Source organism: Balaenoptera ricei, chromosome 19 (genome assembly GCF_028023285.1).
Source record: "Balaenoptera ricei isolate mBalRic1 chromosome 19, mBalRic1.hap2, whole genome shotgun sequence".
In the NCBI taxonomy this organism is placed as follows: Eukaryota; Metazoa; Chordata; class Mammalia; order Artiodactyla; family Balaenopteridae; genus Balaenoptera; species Balaenoptera ricei.
Window position 1 is genome coordinate 5,409,292 of NC_082657.1, and position 20,849 is coordinate 5,430,140.

General features: G+C 47.0%; 1 protein-coding gene across 1 annotated transcript in view; it reads right to left on the reverse strand.

The window, feature by feature from the left end:
* PPP2R1A (protein phosphatase 2 scaffold subunit Aalpha) overlaps positions 1-11,216 on the reverse strand; it is a 32,700-nt gene extending 21,484 nt beyond the window's left edge. The window contains exon 1 of the mRNA XM_059905926.1: positions 10,959-11,216. Coding sequence (XP_059761909.1) covers positions 10,959-11,036 — 78 coding nt within the window. The 5' untranslated portion in view covers positions 11,037-11,216. The remainder of the gene's footprint in view (positions 1-10,958) is intronic.
* Between the last annotated feature and the right edge of the window lie 9,633 nt (positions 11,217-20,849).

Here is a 20,849-nt window from a genome sequence, read left to right on the forward strand (position 1 = left end):
CGCTGACACACAGCGGGTCTCAGGCTCAGCCTGTTGCGTTAGGACCTCGTTTGACCCTCTCGGCCCCGGGAGCGTGAGTAGCGCCACCCCTCCCCCACCACGGAGGCACAGAAACCTGCCTGAGCGAGCACTGAGCGCGCTGAGGCCCAAGCCCAGCTGCGGCCGTGCGACTGGGAAACCCCTCTTCCTGTGTCTCCATCCTGACCACAGGGCCGCTCCTGCCAAGCCCCCAGGGCTGCAGCCGGAACGCAGTGAGCTCGTGTGTGAGTGGAAGGCGACGCCCTCAAGGGTGAGTAAGCCGTGCCAGGCCAAGCGGGAATCCTCCTCCCACTCCCGGAATGAAGGAAAGAATAAGGAGGGACCAGGTCAAGGAGAGCAGCAAGGGCTCCCTCAGCCTATTCTTTCCCAGGCCCCACGCGGCTGCGAAGAGGTCTGCAAGTGACTGGCGTCCTGCATCCCCTCTGGTTTAAGGGGTTAAGACTCTCTTTGGGAATCACAGTGATGAGAACCTCAAGAAATGCTACAGTGGCCTCACCTCAGAAAAACACACACACCGCACTTTTCATACCCCGTCACTGGGTTTTTGGACCACCTGGGCTTGAGGTAGTCCGAGCACTCACCATCCTGGTAGTAAAAGGATCTTCAGATTAAGGACTACAGGCCTGCATCTTATTTTTAGCCCCAAATTAAATGTATATAAAGGCAGACCTATAGAAACAGATGAACGACTAAACATGGTGAACACGAACCCTCAGTGAGTCTGAGCGAGAAGCACACAGCTGCCCACTGTACCAGTCTAGAGGTGGGCAGACTTTCTGTAAATTGCCAGGAAGTAAGTATTTTCAGCTTTGCAGGCCACTCGGTCTCTATCTCAACTACTCAACTGTGTCTCTGTAGCACAAAAACAGCCAAAGACCCAGACCATATGTAAGCAAGTGGGCATGACTGCATTCCAATAAAACCACACCTGCAAGGCTGCGGGGCCGAATCTGGCCCACAGGCTGTAGTTTTCTGGCCCTTGTACTAGTCCTTCGATGTTCTGTATGTCTGAAATTTTCCTCAAGAATATATCGGAGTAAGTATTGACTTAGTTGCCTGTTTCTCTGTCCCCTTCAAGTTTAATCTCTGTGTTCTTCTCTCAGCTGGGCTACAGGGAAAAGTACACGTGGGCCAGGGCACAGGATGCTGGCAGGGGATAATCATAATGACAGTAACAACAGCCGCTAGCATTTACTGATTGCTTACTATGTGCTTGGCAGCATTCAAGTGCTTGACACGGATAATTAATACATTCGCTCCTTAGAACCGTGCTCTGAGGCTGGCAGTGTTACTAGAACCCTCCCTTTTAAAGGCGAGCACGCTGATATGCAGAGAAGCTGTCACTTGGTGGAAGGTGCAGAGCCGTGTCCAGAAGCCAGATGCCCTGACTCTTATTAATCTCAGCATCACACTGTCATTTAGGAACGATGCCCAGGGAACCGGCCCAGGAGAACCAGGCCAACTCTGCCATGGTGGAGAGCCCCCTTCCTTCCACTGCCGTCTTTGGAGATTCCGGTTTTGGTTTTAAGAATAGCTGCTGGTTTCTTCAGCATAAATGGCACCGTGAACACTTAAGAAAGGCAGCAACAGGGCGGGCTTTAGATACACTATCTGGGTTCAAGGCGAAGCTGCTTTTCACATTAGCTGTGGGATCCTGGGCCACCCTTTGTACCTTTTTGAGTCTCAATTTTCTCATCTGTGAAATGGGGGACTGTAATAATACCTATCCTTCGTACTTTGTGAGCACAAAGTGACATGATACTGGGAACAGCCTGGCACCAGAGGAAGGAGAGTAATGGCAGCCATGGCAACCTCGCTCGGTGGACAGCACGCCGATTTTCGTTCAGGTTTCAAGGACACGGGCAGCAGCTGGCTAGCTGTCCACCCACGTCTCTCTTCCCTTCTCTCACAGGGACAGAGTAATAATTGCAAACATTTCCTTGGTACTCACTAGGTGCCAACGTTTTCACTCATTTGATCCTCACAACATCTGTGAGGTAACCACAGGATCACCCATTTTGTGGCAGAGAAAACAAAACCTCACACAGCTCTCCGGTGGCAAGATTGGAACCCCAGCCACTTGGCCCTGAGCCAACACTATCAATTCGTATTTCTGTTTTCTGGTGTCTTTCAGCTGGGGGGTGCACTATGAACCCCTCAGCAGGTTTTTAAATGACCACAACTTTGAAACAGAGGTGAGCAGAAACGGCACTAGAAGCATTTGCAACAGCTGAAATGAGCTCTGAGGAGTCATCGTTACCACCGGGGACGGAGTCATAGGTTTTGCTGACACTATTTATAATACGCTATAATGTGCTATTATGTATAAATGTAATTCATAATAGAAGAGAAGTTAAATTTGAGTTAGGGATTGGTGAAAATAAAGATGTTATTTTTCTCATCCAAATTCATGGACCTGCCCTGAATGCCAGATGGGCCCCAGGTTAAGAGCTCCTGCACTGGGCTATACTGCCGCTCATAACCTCTGGTTTTCATCTGTGCACATGAACCCCCGGTAAAGGTATTTCTGAATCACCTGCGCATTTGGATATGACCATGAGACTAATGTCTGGCCAGTGAAATCCAAGTGGGAGTGGTGTGTGTGACTTCTAGAAGTGTCCTTATGGGGAGATGGGGTCACATCCTTCATCCTTCCTTCCTGTTTAGAATGGGGCTAGGATGGCTGGGGCTTCAGCAGCCATCTTGGGGCCTTGAGGTAACCTGAGAATGGGGAGGGCAGGATGGAGGCCAAACAGAAAACAATGTGTAAGAGCCTGGGACCCTAACACCTAGAGTGTCACACCAGCTTGGACTGCCACCAGACTTTTTGATTGTGAGTCAGAAATAAATTTCAAGCTCATTTAAGTCTCATATATTTATAGAATTTTCCTATTATTTACAGCCAACCTTAATCCCAACTAACCCAGTCAATGACCTAGTTCTGGACACAAAGACGTAAGGACAAACTGGCCAAGGAGCTTCCAGGAAAGATTTTCCTCTTTGACCAAAGGGAGGAGGACAAGAACCACCTCCTTGTTGCGGCCGGCCCCCGCTTTCAGGGTGCTTCCGCGAGGACGCAAAGACAGCAGATGATGCAGCAATCTCGTGACCACACGAAGCAGACCAAAAGAACTGCACACTCTGACCCAATTCTGTGATATCCTTGAGCTGCTGAACTTGTTATATGAGGAAAAAGTGAACCCTTATTTAAATGACTGTTGGTTGAGTTCTCTGGAATGTTCCTGAGAGAGCAGCTATTAAAATCAATAAGAAACCTTTACTGTCCTTTCATCACGTTGTAGCCATAAGAGTTCACTGTGCACTGTCCCCACACATGTCCCCACCAAGACCTACCACAATGCTCATCTATGGTTCCATGGCCACGCTTATCACCACGGGCTGGGGCTGCCTGCGTCCTCAGCAGCCCTCAGGCTAATACATGAGACACAATAAATAATAAATAAAATCTCCCTTCCCACCACTACATCCACACAGAAAAACTACTCACTTTTTAAAACCCACATCACGTTCAATCCATGGAGCTTCCCTGACATGACCACGTACAGTACGAGCCCACAGGTAGTACATCTTCCCTCCACAAGCTGAGTAAAACCCGAAGGCCCTCCTATGGACTACAAGGCCCAACATGACGGGGTCCCTATGCGCGGATCCACTCTCACTCCCCACCCCCTCCTCTTGCTCCCTGGGTTCCTGTCACAGTGGTTCCCTTGACAGTAACTAAAATGCAAACGTACTGTCAGCCCAGGTCTTCACGCTTGCCGACTTGCTGCTTTCTCAGCCTGAGACATCTTTCCCCCCAGACAGCCCAGGGCCCCTCTCACTGCATTCAGGCCCCTGCTTAATCCTCACCAATGACTACCCTGGGTAAACGAGCACGCCCCCGTCACTCTCTATACATCTTATCTCATCACTTCCGACATATGCAGCTGATCCTTGGACAACATGAGGGTTAGGGGTGCAGTTGAAAACCTCCCACCAGTTGAAAACCTGAGTATAACTTATAGTGGTCCCTCCGTATCTGAAGTTTCACATCTGTGGATTCAACCAAGTGCAAATCATGTAGCACTGTAGTATTTACTACTGAAAACAATCCGCATAAGTGGACCTGCACAGTTCAAATCCGTGTTGTTCAAGGGTCAACTGTTCTTCTTCCCCACTAGAAAGTGGGCCTCACAAGGGCAGGGACTCTGTCTTCTGCACTCTGTGCCCCAAAATCCCAGGACAGCGCCTGGCAAAGAGTAAGAGTCGAAAAGAATCTGGAGGAATATGCTCCAAACTGTTACTGTTTGGTAGAGCGGGTCACTGATAATGAGCAGTGTGGAGGGGTCTGCAACGTGGGTGCTTTAACAGTGAGCCTCAGCCCGGGGAAATGCTCAGTGAGCGACACAAGTGCCTCTTCACCTCCTATCAAGTCCTAAACATCCGGGACTTCCCTGGTGGCACTGTGGTTAAGAATCCGGCTGCCAATGCAAAGGACACGGGTTCGATCCCTGGTCCGGGAAGATGCCACATGCCGCGGAGCAACTAAGCCCATGCGCCACAACTACTGAGCCTGCGCTCTAGAGCCCGCGCGCCTAGAGCCCATGCTCCACAACGAGAAGCCACCGCAATGAGAAGCCCACGCACCGCAACAAAGAGTAGCCCCCGCTGGCCGCAACTAGAGAAAGCCTGCACGCAGCAATGAAGACCCAATAGAGCCAAAAAAAAAAAAAAAAAATGTCCTAAACATCCTTCCACCTCATTCCATGAAGAATGTTTTTAAATCAACATAATGTGTGTGGGTATGTGTGGGTGGATGGGTGTGAAAAGTTCTGCATCACCCAAGAGTGAAATGGGCACCACAATCTCTATTTCTGGAGCTTTTTTTTTTTTTTTTTTTTAAAGTAACGAATGAGCAGGTACTCTGGCTTCACCAATCAGCTAAGGGTCTCCAGATAAATCCCAGGCCCCTCAAAGCTTGAGTTTCCTCACTGTAAGATGGTTATTACAACAATGCCTGCCTCACAGGATTGCTGGGATAATCAAATAAGGAAGACACAGAGACAGAGCCTGGCACGTAGCAAGCACCCAAGTGTTAACCATTATTCTCATCGTTATTTCTCACATATTTGTATTTCTTGAGCAGGGGAAAGAAAAAGGTAAATTGAAACAGAAAAAGTAATCTCACCACCTCCCTGGAAACTGCGGCACAAACAAATACTTCCCTAGCAGTTTGCCTGGTGTTATAATTATTTATGGATGTGCCTGTGCCCCCATTTGGAAGGTGACTTGTCTCTGGGATGAGGAAGGGACACGACTATTAGCAACTGGTGACTCCTGAACCTAGTACTGGGCTGGGCACATCAAAAAGCAAAAATATAAATATTTTTCAAGTTTTTAAAAATGCCAGGTCCCCCAGTGAAGGCATGGTAGAGCCTAGAACTTGAACCCATGTTCTTCACCATCACCCTATACCAACTTCTCTTTTTTAAACTCTCAGAGGGCAGCCTTATTCCTAAGTTCTGCTTCAAATCCCCATGTACTCCCTGAAAAGAAGTCGGAGGCTGTGCTGTCATGTTTCTAAGATGAGGACGCAGGGGCATATGCTGCCGCGATGTCTTTGACCGTGGTGAGTACCTGCTGTCTTTACAGTTAATCTCATTTAATCCTCACAACAGCCCTGCCAGGTGGGTCTTCCACCCTTTTCCTCATTTAACAAGAAAATCAAGGCCCAGAAGAGTTGAGTAACTCGTAAAGTGGCCAGTCCAGGATCTGAAATCCTGGACTGCGTCCACCCAGGGCACTGTCTCCTCTGCGTCTCCTCTGGGCCTACACACTGTCCCCACAGGGCCCCAGCTCGGTGGTGAAGAGTGCTGCCCTGAAACCCAGTGCCCTTGGCTAAGTCCTAGTTTCATTATTTACTGGGTGGTGTGACAATGATTGAGTAGCCTTACGTAAAAAAATGGGAAGAATTTCAGACTGAAGATTCATAGTCACATTCAGAATCTGATTTAAACAAGCTAACTGTAAAAGAACACTTCTGGAACAATCAGAGAAATCTGATTATGAACCGACTACTAGATGATACCAAAGAATCACTGTAAAAACTTTGTTAGCTATGATAAAAAAACAAAACAAAAGCTTTGTTAGCTATGATAACGGCATTGTGGTTATTAAATGTCTGTTGTTTTATAGGTGCATAACGAAATACGTAGGAGAAAATATCTGGGACCTGGGATTTATTTTTAAAATATTCAGTCAAAAATAAAAAAACGGGGTGGGGGGGTGGTGGAGAAGGATGAGGAACCGGTGAAAAAATGTGGTAAAACTTTTAAAAAACTGCTGAATCTGGATTTGGTACTATTTTTTCTGTTGTTTGAAATTTGACAATCAAAAACCATTTACTGGAAAGAAAAGTAGCACCTATCTCAGATGTCTTTTAGCAGGCTGGCAAAGAGCAGGGTTTCTCAACCCTGGCACCACTGCCCTCTGGGGCGGGGCCGTCCTCTGCGGCGGGGAGGGGCCCGGGCGGCGCAGGACGTTGGGCAGCATCGCAGGACGTCGGGCAGCATCGCTGGTCTCTCCCCCGCTAGCTGCCTGCCGCACTGCCCCCGCCAGTCGTGACCACCAAAAATATCCCCAGACATCTGTCCCCTGGTAAGAACCGCTGCTCTAGAGTAACCATTAGAAGCATAGTTTTTAAAATGCCTGCTGCAGCACCTCACCTCGGACAACTGAGGCCCTCGTTATTTCACCACCACCACCAGCAGACACTTAATGAAAACTTAAAATACATCAAGCACTGTTCTAAGCGTTTTCCACGTACTAACCTATTTAATCCTCACAACACCCCTCTGAACTGCTAAATTAAAAATTATTCCCATTTTTTTCCTTTCCTTTTTTTTTTTTTTTTTGCCAAGCTGCGCAGCTTGAGGGATCCTGGTTCCCCAAGTAGGGACTGAACCCCGGCCCCACGGCAGTGAAAGTGCCGAGTCCCAACCACTGGACCGCCAGGGAATTCCCTATTCCCTTTTACAGATGAGAAAACTGAGGCAGAGAGGCAGTATTAGTAACACAGAAACCTGGCCTCTCAACCAGTGGACCACGTTTTAAGAAACATGGTGCCCCAAACACCCCTGAGATAATGCAGTCCAGCCACGGCCTCTTACTGGCTGGGGAGGCGATCTCTTTGCAGCTCACTTTCCCAAGTAGAAGACCACAAGCTACCATGACAACCGAACAAGGTCATCACTTACTGAACGCCTTCTCTGAGGCAGCCACTTAACATGCCAATTCCGCTGCAACTTCCCAACCAGGTAGATGCTGCTTCCTCATCGTTATTCCTTACAGATGAGGAATCTGTACCCAAAAAAGGGGAAGGCACTGGTGCGGGGCACAAAGGGAGCACACTGGTAGAGATGGGATTCAAACCGCCGTCATCCCTGACTCCTCCTCCTTCCACGTCACTCACCACGGCGCATCCAATCCATCAGCAAATCTCAACAACAACCCTCCTTTTCAAGATACCCCCAATCCCACCACTTCCCCCTACCTGCCTGCCAGCGCTGGTCCTGGGTGCTCTGCAACTGGCATCCTGCTAAGTCTGTCTGCTCCTGCCCGGCCCCTACTCGGCGGCCAGAAGTCAGAGCGTGTCGTTTCTCTACGCGAAGCCTTGAACTCGCTCCCCCGCCTCAGCAGAGTCTCCGCCCTGCCGGTCCACGGGCCTCACCTGATCTAGCCCTGGATTAGTGCTCACCTGCCACCGCTCTGCCAGTCACTGAGCTGCAGCTACCACGCCGCCTTGGTGTTCTCTGAACGCACTGAGCATGCTCCCATCTCAGGGCGCCAGCACGCGCCTGGCACTCCTTACGTGTTCCCTGAATAAATAATTCCCCTTCAGACTTCAATGCAATAAAAGTACAAATAAACAAAAAGAAAAATTAAATTGCTTGAAAATGTTAAAAAAAAAAAAAAAAAAAGGCACTTCACCACCATCCTCTAACTCCTACCACTTTCCCTCTCAATCTTGACCTTCCAACCCAGCGACTATGGTATGCAGAATAATGGCCTCCCAAAGATGTCCATATCCTGAGCCCTAGAAGCTGTATGTCACTTTACATGGCAACAGGGACTTGGCAGGTGTGATCAAGGTTAAGGACCTTGAGATGGGGGCAGTATCCTGGATTACCCAGGTGGGCCCAATCTCATCACATGGATCCTTAAAATCAGAGACCCTCTCCCGGCTGGTCAGAAGGAGATGTGACTACAGTAGAACGGTCACAGAGACACAACGCTGCTGGCTTTAGAGACGGACAAAGGGGCCACAAGCCAAGAAATGCGGGCAGCCTCCAGAACCTGGAAAATGGTAAAGACACGGATTCTCCTCTAGAGCCTCCAGAAAGGACTATAACCCTGCCAACACTGTGATTTTAGCCCAGTGAGACCCGTGTTAGACTACTGACCTCCAGAACTGTAAGATAATAAATTTGTGTTCTTTTAAACCACTACATTTACCTCAGGATTTCCCATAGAGAGCTTCTCGCAATATCTCATCACGATGGACATTTTGGGTGGATGATCCTTTGCTGTGGAGGCGGTCCTATGCATTGTAAGTTTAGCAGATCCCTGACCTCTATCCACTAGACGCCAGGAGCACTTGCCCACTTGTGACAAGCAAAAATGTCTCCAGACGTTGCCAATGTTCCCTCGTGGGCAAAAATCACCCTGGGTTGAGAGCTAGTGGCATTATTTGTCTCCTCTCTCTTCCGGGAAGGCTCTTCCCCATCTTCTTTTGGGAGCTGACTCCTTCTTCTGGTCTTGTCTTAAACGCTGCATCCTCACAGGGCTTTTCCCTGACTGACCTTCTTAAGAGGAATCCTCCCCACCCCACTCTGTGCTTGCTGGGTACTCTGCCCAGAGAGCCTCAAGGCTCCTTCCCCTGCCCCCTTCGCATCTTTGCTCAGACACCACCTTCTCAGCAAGGCCTTCCATGACCCCTCTGAAGCCGCATTCTCCACCCGCTTCCTTTATTTTTTCCATAGTACTTATCCCCATCTAACATGATATGTATTTTCCGTATTGTCTTGTTTATTGCCTTTTTTTAAATTAATAGCTACTTTATTTATTTATTTATTTTTAGCTGCGTTGGGTCTTCGTTTCTGTGCGAGGGCTTTCTCTAGTTGCGGCGAGTGGGGGCCACTCTTCATCGCGGTGCGCGGGCCTCTCACTATCGCGGCCTCTCTTGTTGCGGAGCACAGGCTCCAGCCGCGCAGGCTCAGCAGTTGTGGCTCACGGGCCCAGCTGCTCCGCGGCATGTGGGATCTTCCCAAACCAGGGCTCGAACCCGTGTCCCCTGCATTGGCAGGCAGATTCTCAACCACTGCGCCACCAGGGAAGCCCTTGTTTATTGTCTTTCTCCCCTCTCTACAAGGTAAGCTCCACAAGGCCAGATTTTGTCTGACTTTTTCCCTGTTGTACACCTGTGCCTAGAACAGTGCCCAACACAGAGCAGAGGCCCAATAATTTTTACTGACTCATTATCACAACATTCTGCTGTTTCCTGCCCACCACCACGTCTCATACGTGTGAATAATGTATTCGGTTCCGTTTCACATCTGTCTCTTGTATAACAACTGGCATCACGATCAATCACATTCTCAGCACCACAGCTGATATGTGGCAGGTGTCTATTGAACAAACGAATTCCTACAACAGCCCTATGAGTCAGACAATCACCTCTATCTGAGAGAAGAAACCGAGGCTTGGAAAGATTAACTTACCCATGTCAATCAGCAAGAAGTGCAAGAGCCAAGAGCACACCCTCTGCCTGTCTGACTACTGAACTAGAGTCACAGAGCCGGAACCTCGGAGGCTGGGCCAGTGCAACCCGCTCAACTTCATAAACGGGGAAATTGAGGCCCAGATACGAACTCTTCAGTCACCACTCCCCATAATTACAGCTCGCACTTATTGGACCCTTACAACAGACCAGGCGCCATTCTACGTGACTCGTATTATTAACTCGTTCAGTCCCTCAGAACCACCCAATGAGGCCGGGACTATTATTAGACCACAGTCTACGGAAAACAGAGGCCCAGATCCTTGAGGAAATCGGCACAAGGTCACTCGGCGGGTGAGAGGCGGGGCTGGGATGGGCAAACCCTAGAACCCTAGCTCTTCTCAATCCCTCGCCGGCTGGGCTCAGGGTCCTGAGCCCCCTCTCCCCCTCACCAGAAATGTTAGCCCGTTTAGTACACTGCCCACCCCCCAGGTAATGGGAGGCTCCCAGAAATGGGGCGGCTTTCCACCTCGTAATTTGCTGCTGAATTTAGCTAGTTGCCCCTTTGGGAACGGGCTTTTCGCCTCCCTCTCCCCTTCGGGGATCTACACCACAAGTGGAGGCGGGTGGGAGGGCAGGAATTAGAAAGTCAGCTTTCACATCTCAGTCCCCATTTGGAGGGCTTACCCCACAGCGCTGAGCCCCAGCAGGGAGAAAACCTACCCGGGTCCCCATCAACCAGGCGGCCCCTCCCCAACTCGGAGCAAGTCACGCGCCCACCCCATCCCCAAGGGGCCATTCAAGGGCCGCCGCCAATCACCGAGCCCTCCCCTCGCCTCTCCCCGACCCAGTCGTCCGAGCCTCTCCTGGGCCGCGGCCCCCAAGGCCCGGGGCCGCCGCGCGCACTTGGCAGGCCCGGGACCCTCCAAGCTCGCCCTCGCTCCCGCCCGCCGCTGGGCCGACACCCAATCCTAGGCGGCGTCTCATTGAGTCCGGGGACCGAGAAAGATGAGAGCGGAACGCTGATTGGCCGCCGCCCCCTTCCGCCACTCTCAGCGAACACTGAACCCTCTCCCCGAGGGACGCCCGTGCTCCCAGGTCCCCCTTCCCGTCTTCCCCAAGTCCCCCGTTGCCTCCGGACCTGAACATCCTCGTTGCGGAGCTCGTCTATGAGCACCGCGATGGGGTAGAGCGAATCGTCGCCGTCGGCCGCCGCCATCTTGGCTCCGTCCTGTTCCTGTCAGACTGCGGCCAGCGCCTTACTAAAACTGCAGTAGGCAGAGGCTGGGCTGGGAGGAGGAAAAGAGGGCGTGGGGACGCCCGAGCCACTTTACAGGGGCTGCCCCACAGTCATTGCCCAATGACCGGGCCAAGCCTGCGTTTCTTTGGTCCGAACAAATGAAGTCCCGCCTACCACCTATTTGCCATTGGCCGAAGAGACGACCTTAAGTTTGCCAGAGCCTAGAAGAGGGGGAAGAGGAAACGGAAGTACGCAGTATCTTAGCGACAAAGATTGTGCCCGCCTACGTCGCCGCTAACAACGGCCTAGACGAGCAGTTGTTTCTAGCCAATGAGGGGCAGGATTGGGAGGTGGCGAAGCCCGTTTTCCGAGTCCCGGAGAAAGCTTCTGCGAGTGCGTTGCTAGGAGTGCGTGACGTCATGGGGGGGGGGAAACCAGAACAGTCTGCAGGTTTCGGCTTGGGAGGCAATGGCCCCTCCGGCTGGCGGGCGGACTCCCAGAGCCTTTGTGCGGGAGGAGGAGAGAGTGAGTCTTTCATTTCTGCCTTATTATGCCGAGGCCCAGAGAAGAGTGGCGACTTGCCTTACTCTCTGGATAAAACTCACGCCCCTCAGGCTGGTATGTGGATCTGCTTACCGAACGCACGTCTCCCACCTCCCCTTTTTACTCTTCAGCGGTTCTGGAAAATTAGCTACCTGAGCACATCATGCTTTTTCATTACAACAAGTCTTTGCCCAAACCGTACGTTCTATTTGGAGAGCAGTTCCTATTAAATTGTCCTATCTCTACGTAAATATCTCCCCTTCCCTTCTTCTCTTTAGGCTTGGTCCTCAAGCCCCAGAGCCACATAATCAAATCTCGCTCGCTCTCTCAGAATTCCTATCCCTTGGCTGGGGCCGTGACCGTCCACAGCGTGAGAGCAGGGTTGGGGCTGACGAATCTCCGTTCCTTGCCTCAACACAGCCCCTCACCCGCAATTTTAGAACCACGCTAACAGGGTTGGGGGATGCGGAGGCCTGGGATGCACCTTCCCCCTTATCGTGTCACTTCAAGGGCACAGCTGAGCTAGGACTCCAGGACAGGTCCAGGCATCTTTTCCAAAGACCCCTTACCCACTCCAGTTAGGAAACTACTCCCTATAAAAGGGGGCGGGAGGGTGGGGGGGAGACGTTGCCTATTTCAATCCTTGCCCTCATTCCCAGGATCTTTCCCCCAACCCAACCCTGCCAGCCCACTGAGACTACAGGTTCCTTAGCTAAAGATGCACTTTAAATACCTTAGAATTTTATTTGTCAGTTATACCTCAGTAAAGCCCCCCCCCCACCACCAAAAAAAAAACGTCCCAAGTGTGCCTTGCAGAGATAGTCTCTGCATTGGACAGATGCAGTCAGCAGCTTGATTCTGGTCAGACTCTTCAAAGAACAGGCCCTGACCGTGAGCATCTAAATGAGTGACCCAGACAATTCTCTCAGCACTGCAATTTGTTTGTTTCCACAGTTCACATCCTAAAAGAGGGATGTCCAAGTGGCACACTAAACACCTGTGTGCCCCTTGGACACAGTGGCAGCAGTCCAGGTCTCCGGCCAGTGATGAGAACAATCACATCTGCTTTCTATTCTTGCAGAGCTGGCACTAAGACTAACCAGCCACAGTGGCCCAGGGGACACCTTTAGGTTTCAGCTTACTTAAACCATCCGTATAGTCAGACCACGCATTTAGGGAAGTCTCAGAGGACTGAGGGTTGGTAGTGCCAGTGGCTTTGGGTACAGTGTAGAGCTTAAAATTTCCCCCAAAGGGAGAGGTACCACTTATTCCTGTAAAGCCAGGATGTTGCTGGAGCCAGTCTGGGTTCATTCTTGAATAAGTGCTTTGCATGAGATGCAGGACTTTGGGGGCCCTTCCTACCTTGCTGGTAGTGGAGTCCAAGTTGATTCATCCCCAGATTTGGAATATCAAGCCAGAGAGTCACAAGGCTTCTACATATCAGGCTTCAGTTTTGAGGCGCATTTACTAGCAAACTAATTACTGCTTTTTTAAAAGCAGTGCACCTGTTAGTAGTGTCAGAGTGGCCCTGAGTTCATAAAGCAATGGGGACTTTTAGGTGGAGGCTGCATCCCTTTGCCAGAGGCTCTAACTGACAAAATCATCAGGACACTGTCTCCCATGTCCCAGGAGTCTAGTAAGGGCTGAGCCTCCTTTGGATAACGGGGAGTCAAAGACAACAGTTTTTCCTTCACTGCTGGAAGGATTGAGCATTGTAATGAGTCCCACTGAGTCCCATTAAACTTTCGCTGGAAAACAGGACTTGAATTTGGCCAGGTTATATCAGCTGCCCCAACTGGCAGAGATGTGATGACAAGTTAGACAGGGCTGTGGAGACTGGGGCCTCTCACTTGCCAACAAAGAGGATATCATTTATATAATGAAAACTTTGTACATCAGAGGTTAGTGGCACTTGATTGAAATCCTTACCCACCCTCTGTTACCTCTGGTGACAAGTAAAAAGGTAGTTTGTCTCACTAACACTTGTCTACCAGCATCTCACCCTTACTGGAATACTCACCTCTGGCCCTTGTGGGATAGGGAAACACAAGCATGTAACACAACAATTCCTGATATATTCTGATGTGGAATGTTGAATTTTTCCAAAGGATCCTGCTGTGGTCTGTTTGTGTGCACTCAAAATTCAAATATTGAAACCTAACCCCCAAGGTGATGGTATTAGGAGGTGAAGCCTTTGCCAGGTGATTAGGTCATTGAGGGCAGAGCCCTCATGAATGGGATTATAATGACCTTTCAAAAGAGGCCTGAGAGAGCCTTGCCCCCTTCTGCCTTGTGAAGATACAACAAGAAGTCTGCAACCCAGAAGAGGGCCCTCACCTGACCATGCTGGCACCTTCATCTCAGACTTCCAGCCTCTAGGAGATATAAATTGATGTTTATGAGCCACCCAGTCTGTGGACTTTTTTTTATAGCAGCCCAAACAGACTGAGATAGACCCCCAACCACCTCATCGATTTACCTTCCGTCTGCAATTGTGATAATGCACTAAGGCTGTTCGTTGTATGGCTCAGTCACTACCCCATCCTCATTGCCAAGACTTTCAAGAAATGTAAAGGGTGTAAGATTTTACCCCATTTGCAAACCAAGTTACTTGCCAGTTTCACAGATGCTGGCACAAGACGTGAGACGCCTGGGACTGAGACAGGATATTATTATTTGTGGCACAACAGGCAGCAAGAGCTTCAAGTTCACACCTGTCCCCACTGCTCCCACAACCCCCATGGGGGCCAGTGCATGCCACACACAAAGTGGGGTTTCGTGTCACAGATGGAGAACATTATGCTTAAGAAATCCTCATCTTTTAATGTGGATTATAAGTACACCAGCAAACCTTTGCCTGTGAGGAAGGCATTCTCTTTATTATATTAGTTATTAGGTAACGAATCTGCCCTTGCCCCCAAGACAGACACTACTGCTATCTTCCAAGGCTGTTATACAAAAACCCTTTCAAAATAGTCCAGAACAGAAGCTGATATAAGACATGAAAAAAAAAAAAGAAATCGAGAGGCTCATGGAGAACTGTCTCCCAATAAGGTGCACCTTCCCCTTCAACTTTTGGGAAAAAGTGAGTAAAAAGATTCATTGAAGATTTCTGATACCAAGACTGACCTTGGTTGTGTGGTGCAGTGCGATTGTTAAAAGACTGGACAAGTAAGAAAGAGACAGATTTATCAGGAGACTTTGTGGGCGAGGTGACATTAACCTGGGTGAGCAGTGAGAGGTGAGAGCAAATGAAAGAATAATGTCACATATTCTGAATGAACTGAAATTTGCTGGCTTATCAGAAGAATGTATGATTCACTGTCCACACATACAACAATTCTGGACGGATTGCTGATCTAAATTTTAAAACTAAATAAAAATTTTAAAACAAAGGCAAACATCTCTGTAGTCTTGGAATGGGGAAATATATTTTTTTAAATTTTATTTATTTATTTATTTATTTTTGGCTGTGTTGGGTCTTCATTTCTGTGTGAGGGCTTTCTCTAGTTGCGGCAAGCGGGGGCCACTCTTCATCGCGGTGCGCGGGCCTCTCACTGTCGCGGCCTCTGTTGTTGCGGAGCACAGGCTCCAGACGCGCAGGCTCAGTAGTTGTGGCTCACGGGCCCAGCTGCTCCGCGGCATGTGGGATCTTCCCAGACCAGGGCTCGAACCCGCGTCCCCTGCATTAGCAGGCAGATTCTCAACCACTGCGCCACCAGGGAAGCCCCCGGGAAATATTTCTTAAACAGAATAATAAACATTATAAAGGAGCAAATATTAAGTTACATTAAAATTAAGGCTTTCTCCTCATTGGCACACACACACACACACATGCACACAGGAAGACAGAGAGAACATGAGATAAAGGAAATCAAGAACGGCATCATGGGGCTTCCCTGGTGGCGCAGTGGTTGAGAATCTGCCTGCCAATGCAGGGGACACGGGTTCGAGCCCTGGTCTGGGAAGATCCCACATGCTGCGGAGCAGCTGGGCCCGTGAGCCACAACTGCTGAGCCTGCGCGTCTGGAGCCTGTGCTCCGCAGCGAGAGAGGCCGCGATAGTGAGAGGCCCGCACACCGCGATGAGGAGTGGCCCCCACTTGCCGCAACTGGAGAAAGCCCTCGCACAGAAACGAAGACCCAACACAGCCATAAATAAATAAATAAATTTAAAAAAAAATCTTAATGTGATTTATAAAAAAAAAAAAAACAAGAACGGCATCATGTCCAGCAGATATATAGAACTACTACAAATCAATAAGAAAAAGGCAACACAATAGAAAAAAAATGGATAAACTAAGCTAAAACATACATTTCAAAAAGAGGTTTCTCAGTAAAGAGAAATAAATATGTGAAAATATGCTCAACTTCCATAACAGTGAAGGAAATAAAATCACTACTTGATACCATCACATACCAATCAGAAGTCCAAAATAAAAATGAAAATTAAAAATTGGAAGTGTTGACAATGATGTGGGTAAACCAAGACTCTCCTACACTGCTGGTGAGTGTGGAAACTGGGCCAAACATTTTCCAAACCTCTTTGGCACTGTCTCTAAAAGGTAAAGATGTAAATCTGTCACCCAACAATTCTGTTATTACATACATAGCCAGCAGAAATTAGTACGTGCCTCATCAAAACATGTCCTCAATTTACATAGCAGCACTATTCCTAACAGTCCCAAACTGAAAACAACCCACACGCCAACTAACGGTGGAACGATTTAAGTAACTGTTTTATATTCACATGATAGAATCCTACACAGCAATGCAAACGGATGATCAATAACAACACCCAGCAATAAATTCACAAACAACATGAGAAATGACAAAAGCCAAATACAAAAAAAGTTTACGCTTCATCACTTATTTTACATAAAAGTCAAACAATCTAAAGTGATGTATACTGTTGGATGTCAGAGCAGTGGTTACCCTGAGGAATAGTGAATAGGAAGGAAGAGCAGAGAGCTTCTGGGAGCCTGACAATATTCGATTTACAGATCTAGGTACTGAGTGCCAAAATGTGTTCACTCTGAATTTTCATTGAGCTCTGCACGTATAAACTGTGCATGTGTCTTTACATTTTTAAAATACATATTGCCAATCAAAAAGATAGGATACGCTGTCAGAATGACTATCATCAAAAAGATCACTCCTGGGCTTCCCTGGTGGCACAGTGGTTAAGAGTTCGCCTGCCAATGCAGGAGACATGGGTTCAAGTCCTGGTCCGGGAAGATTCCACATGCCGCGGAGCAACTAAGCCATGTGCCACAACTACTGAGCCCATGTGCTGCAACTACTGAAGCCCACACACCTAGAGCCTGAGTTCCACAACAAGAGAAGCCACCACAGTGAGAAGCCTGCACACCACAACGAAGAGTAGCCCCTGCTTGCCGTAACTAGAGAAAGCCTGTGGGCAGCAACGAAGACCCAATGCAGCCAAAAATAAATAAATAAAATTTATTTAAAAAAAAAAATCACTCCTGGGTACATATCCGAAGAAAATGAAAACACTAATTCAAAAAGATATACGCACTTCAATGTTCATAGCAGCATTATTTAAATAGCCAAGGTACGGAAGCAAATTGAATTACCAACAGATGAATGGATAAAGAATATTGTGATATATATACAGATATATATGTACACACACACAGTAGAATACTACTCAGCAGTAAAAAATAATGAAATTTTGCATTTGCAACAACATGGGTGGACTTGGAGGGTATTATGCTTAGTAAATATGTCAGACAGAGAAAGACAAATACTACATGATATAACTTGTATGTGGAATCTAAAAAATAGAACAAACTAGTGAATATAACAAAAAAGAAACAGGGACTTCCCTGGTGGCGCAATGGTTAAGAATCCACCTGTCAATGCAGGGGACACAGGTTTGAGCCCTGGTCCGGGAAGGTCCCACATGACATGGAGCAACTAAGCCCGTGCACCACAACTACTGAGCCTGCGCTCTAGAGCCTGCAAGCCACAACTACTGAGCCCAAGTGCCACAACTACTGAAGCCCATGCGCCTAGAGCCCGTGCTCCACAACAAGAGAAGCCACCACAAGGAGAAGCCCATGCACCATAACAGAGAGTAGCCCCCGCTCACCACCACTAGAGAAAGCCCATGAGCAGTAACAAAGACCCAACACAGCCAAAAATAAAATAAACAAACAAATAGATTAATAAAAAAAAAAGAAACAGACTCAAAGATACAGAAAACACACTAGAGGTTACCGGTGGGGAGAGGTAAAGGGGCAGAGGGTAGGGGATTAAGAGTTGCAAACCACTATGTATAAAATAAATAAGGTACAGGGATATATTGTACAGCACAGGAAATACAGCCAATATTTTATACTAACAATAACAGGAGTATAAATTTTAAATACAGTGAATCACTATGTTATAGACCTGAAACTTATATAATATTGTAAATATTACAGAATATACCTCAATTTAAAAAAAACTAAACTAAATTAAAAAAATAAAAAGTGGAAACAAAAGTTAATAAGTAAATAAATAAATAAGTAAATAAATAAATCCCTCTTTGGAGGCTTCTGGAAAAAAAAAAAGATGAGATACAGAAAATAGATTATTGTTCCAACGTCCTCATATTGTAAAAATGGCACTGTGATTAGCTTCTAAATACATGCTGTAATTTCTGGGTAAAAGCTAACAAATAATGAGTATACAACTTTTCAAAGAAAAGATATGAATTATAATGTAGAATTATATTTAAAAATTAATAGAAAAGAAGTTAGCATAGATAAACTAAGAAAATACCCTAGGGGGGACTTCCCTGGTGGTCCAGTGGTAGAGAATCTGCCTTCCAATGCAGGGGACGCGGGCTCGATCCCTGGTCAGGGAACTAAGATCCCACATGCTGCAGGACAACTAAGCCCGCGCGCCACAACTACTGAACTCGCGAGCCTCAACTAGAGCCCGTGTGCTGCAAACTACAGAGCCCACATGCCCTGGAACCTGCGTGCCACAACTAGAGAAGAGAAAACCCGCAGGCCACAACTAGAGAGAAGCCCGCACACCGCAACAAAGATCCTGCGTGTGGCAACGGAGACCCGACACAGCCAAAAATAAATAAGATAAATTAATTTAAAAGAATACTCTATTATTATACTATCAATTATTGTATTAAATTTACATAATTTTTAATCACAAATTTTTATTATATTCTTGAATTTTTTTTTGAGATATGGCCAAATAATAGAATTAAAGTAGGAAAATGAAAAAACATTTCCTGGAGTGTTAAGAAGCAACTAGCATGGCAATATACTCCTCAGATAACATACACTTTGAGATTTGCCATTGTAATTAGTACTATTTTAAATTTTTCTTAATGTACAACTTTCCAATATACTGACTGATGGATAACAAACATGACTGACTTTATATGTGTACATATGTGTGTGTATATATATACACACACATACATACATATATACACACAGATCACAGACACATATACACATTTGTAGGTATGTGTCTATATTTTTTTCTTCTTCCTTTGTGATCTAGTTTCTGGTAAATATTTAAGTGTCTCATGTGAAATAAAAATATTGATTTCTCCTTGTGATACAAGGTTCAATCTATATATCAATTCGGTCAAAATAACTCTTTTGCTTTTCAAACTGTTGAATTCTCAATACTGTCATTGGCTTCAGAATATCAATACAGAGAAAACCATATAAAACTCTCTCCTAATTTTGAGGCAATATCCACATTACTCATTTAAAATCAAGGAGCCCCAGGGAATTCCGTGGCAGTCCCATGGTTAGGACTCTGCATGTCCGCTGCAGGGAACCTGGGTTTGATCCCTGGTCGGGAAACTAAGATCCCACAAACTGAGCAGCGGGACAAGAATAAAATAATCAAGGAGCCCCAAACTACAAACTCCACATACACAAAATGGATCCATGTCTTTCCCTTTCAAATGGCTCTTCCTGCAATGCTCTGAATTTAATGGAAGTCTCCAGCAGAAACTAATTTCATTGCTTTAGGGACATGAGCAATACCTACAAACCTCTTTCTTGACAACTTGCCCAAGTCATCTTCACACAAGAGAAAAATGTGGGCTTCCCTGGTGGCGCAGTGGTTAAGAAACCGCCTGCCAATGCAGGGGACACAGGTTCGAGCCCTGGTCTGGGAAGATCCCACATGCCGCGGAGCAACTAGGCCCGTGAGCCACAACTACTGAGCCTGCGCATCTGGAGCCCGTGCTCTGCAACAAGAGAGGCCACGATAGTGAGAGGCCTGCGCACCGCGATGAAGAGTGGCCCCAGCTTGCCGCAACTAGAGAAAGCCCTCGCACAGAAACGAAGACCCAACACAGTCAAAAAAAATAATAATTAATTAATTAATTTAAAAAAAAAAAGAAGCCCTTTGTGTGACATTGAAGTTTTAAAAAAAAAAGAAGAGAAAAATGTGCCTTCTACAGATCCCAATTCCATGCTATTCACATCTTTTTTAATTGTCACAACCACCTGATATTGCTTCAAAATATGGTAAAATGCAATTTTATGCTCTCCTTTGCTGACTCCAGTTCAATCTGGCCATTTCTACCTGAGAATGTTTAAACATGCTCACCTCCCTGTATAACATATCATTTCAAATACACAACTGCCATCTCTCTAAGGACATAATGGACAAAACTCATGACCGGCTCCCAAAAGCTTTACTCAAGGACCGAATTTCCCCTCCAGCACTACTGTCTTCAGTTTCAGTAATGATCTGCCACATGCTCTTCCATTTTCACAGATGTTTTCTTAATATGCCATGTCTACTACATTTTTCAGAAATGTACTATGATACATTTAAGTTATACACTCCTACACGTCTCCAAAATATCCAGATTGTTTCAGGACCTGATGTTTATTACTGCATAAATTCTGAACTCCTCCAATAAAAGTACTAGTAAAACTTCCATTACATAAGTATTTACATGATAATTATATATTTAATTACAATTACTATTATAACATTGTTTACTTTGAAGAAGATGTTCACCATGTCCTGTTTACCATCCTCTGGTAAGCCACTCACAATTTCACTAAGGACTCTGAGGGAAGTGAGTGAATTACCAAATGAATACAGTCCAAATACATACATTTTACATTTTTCTCATAGGATTAGGAGAATTTTTATTCCTTACCCCAGCAAAGCAGAGCCTGGACATTCTGGAGTCACAGCTCATGAGCTGAAAGGGGCTGACAGTTGGGAAACATGAACT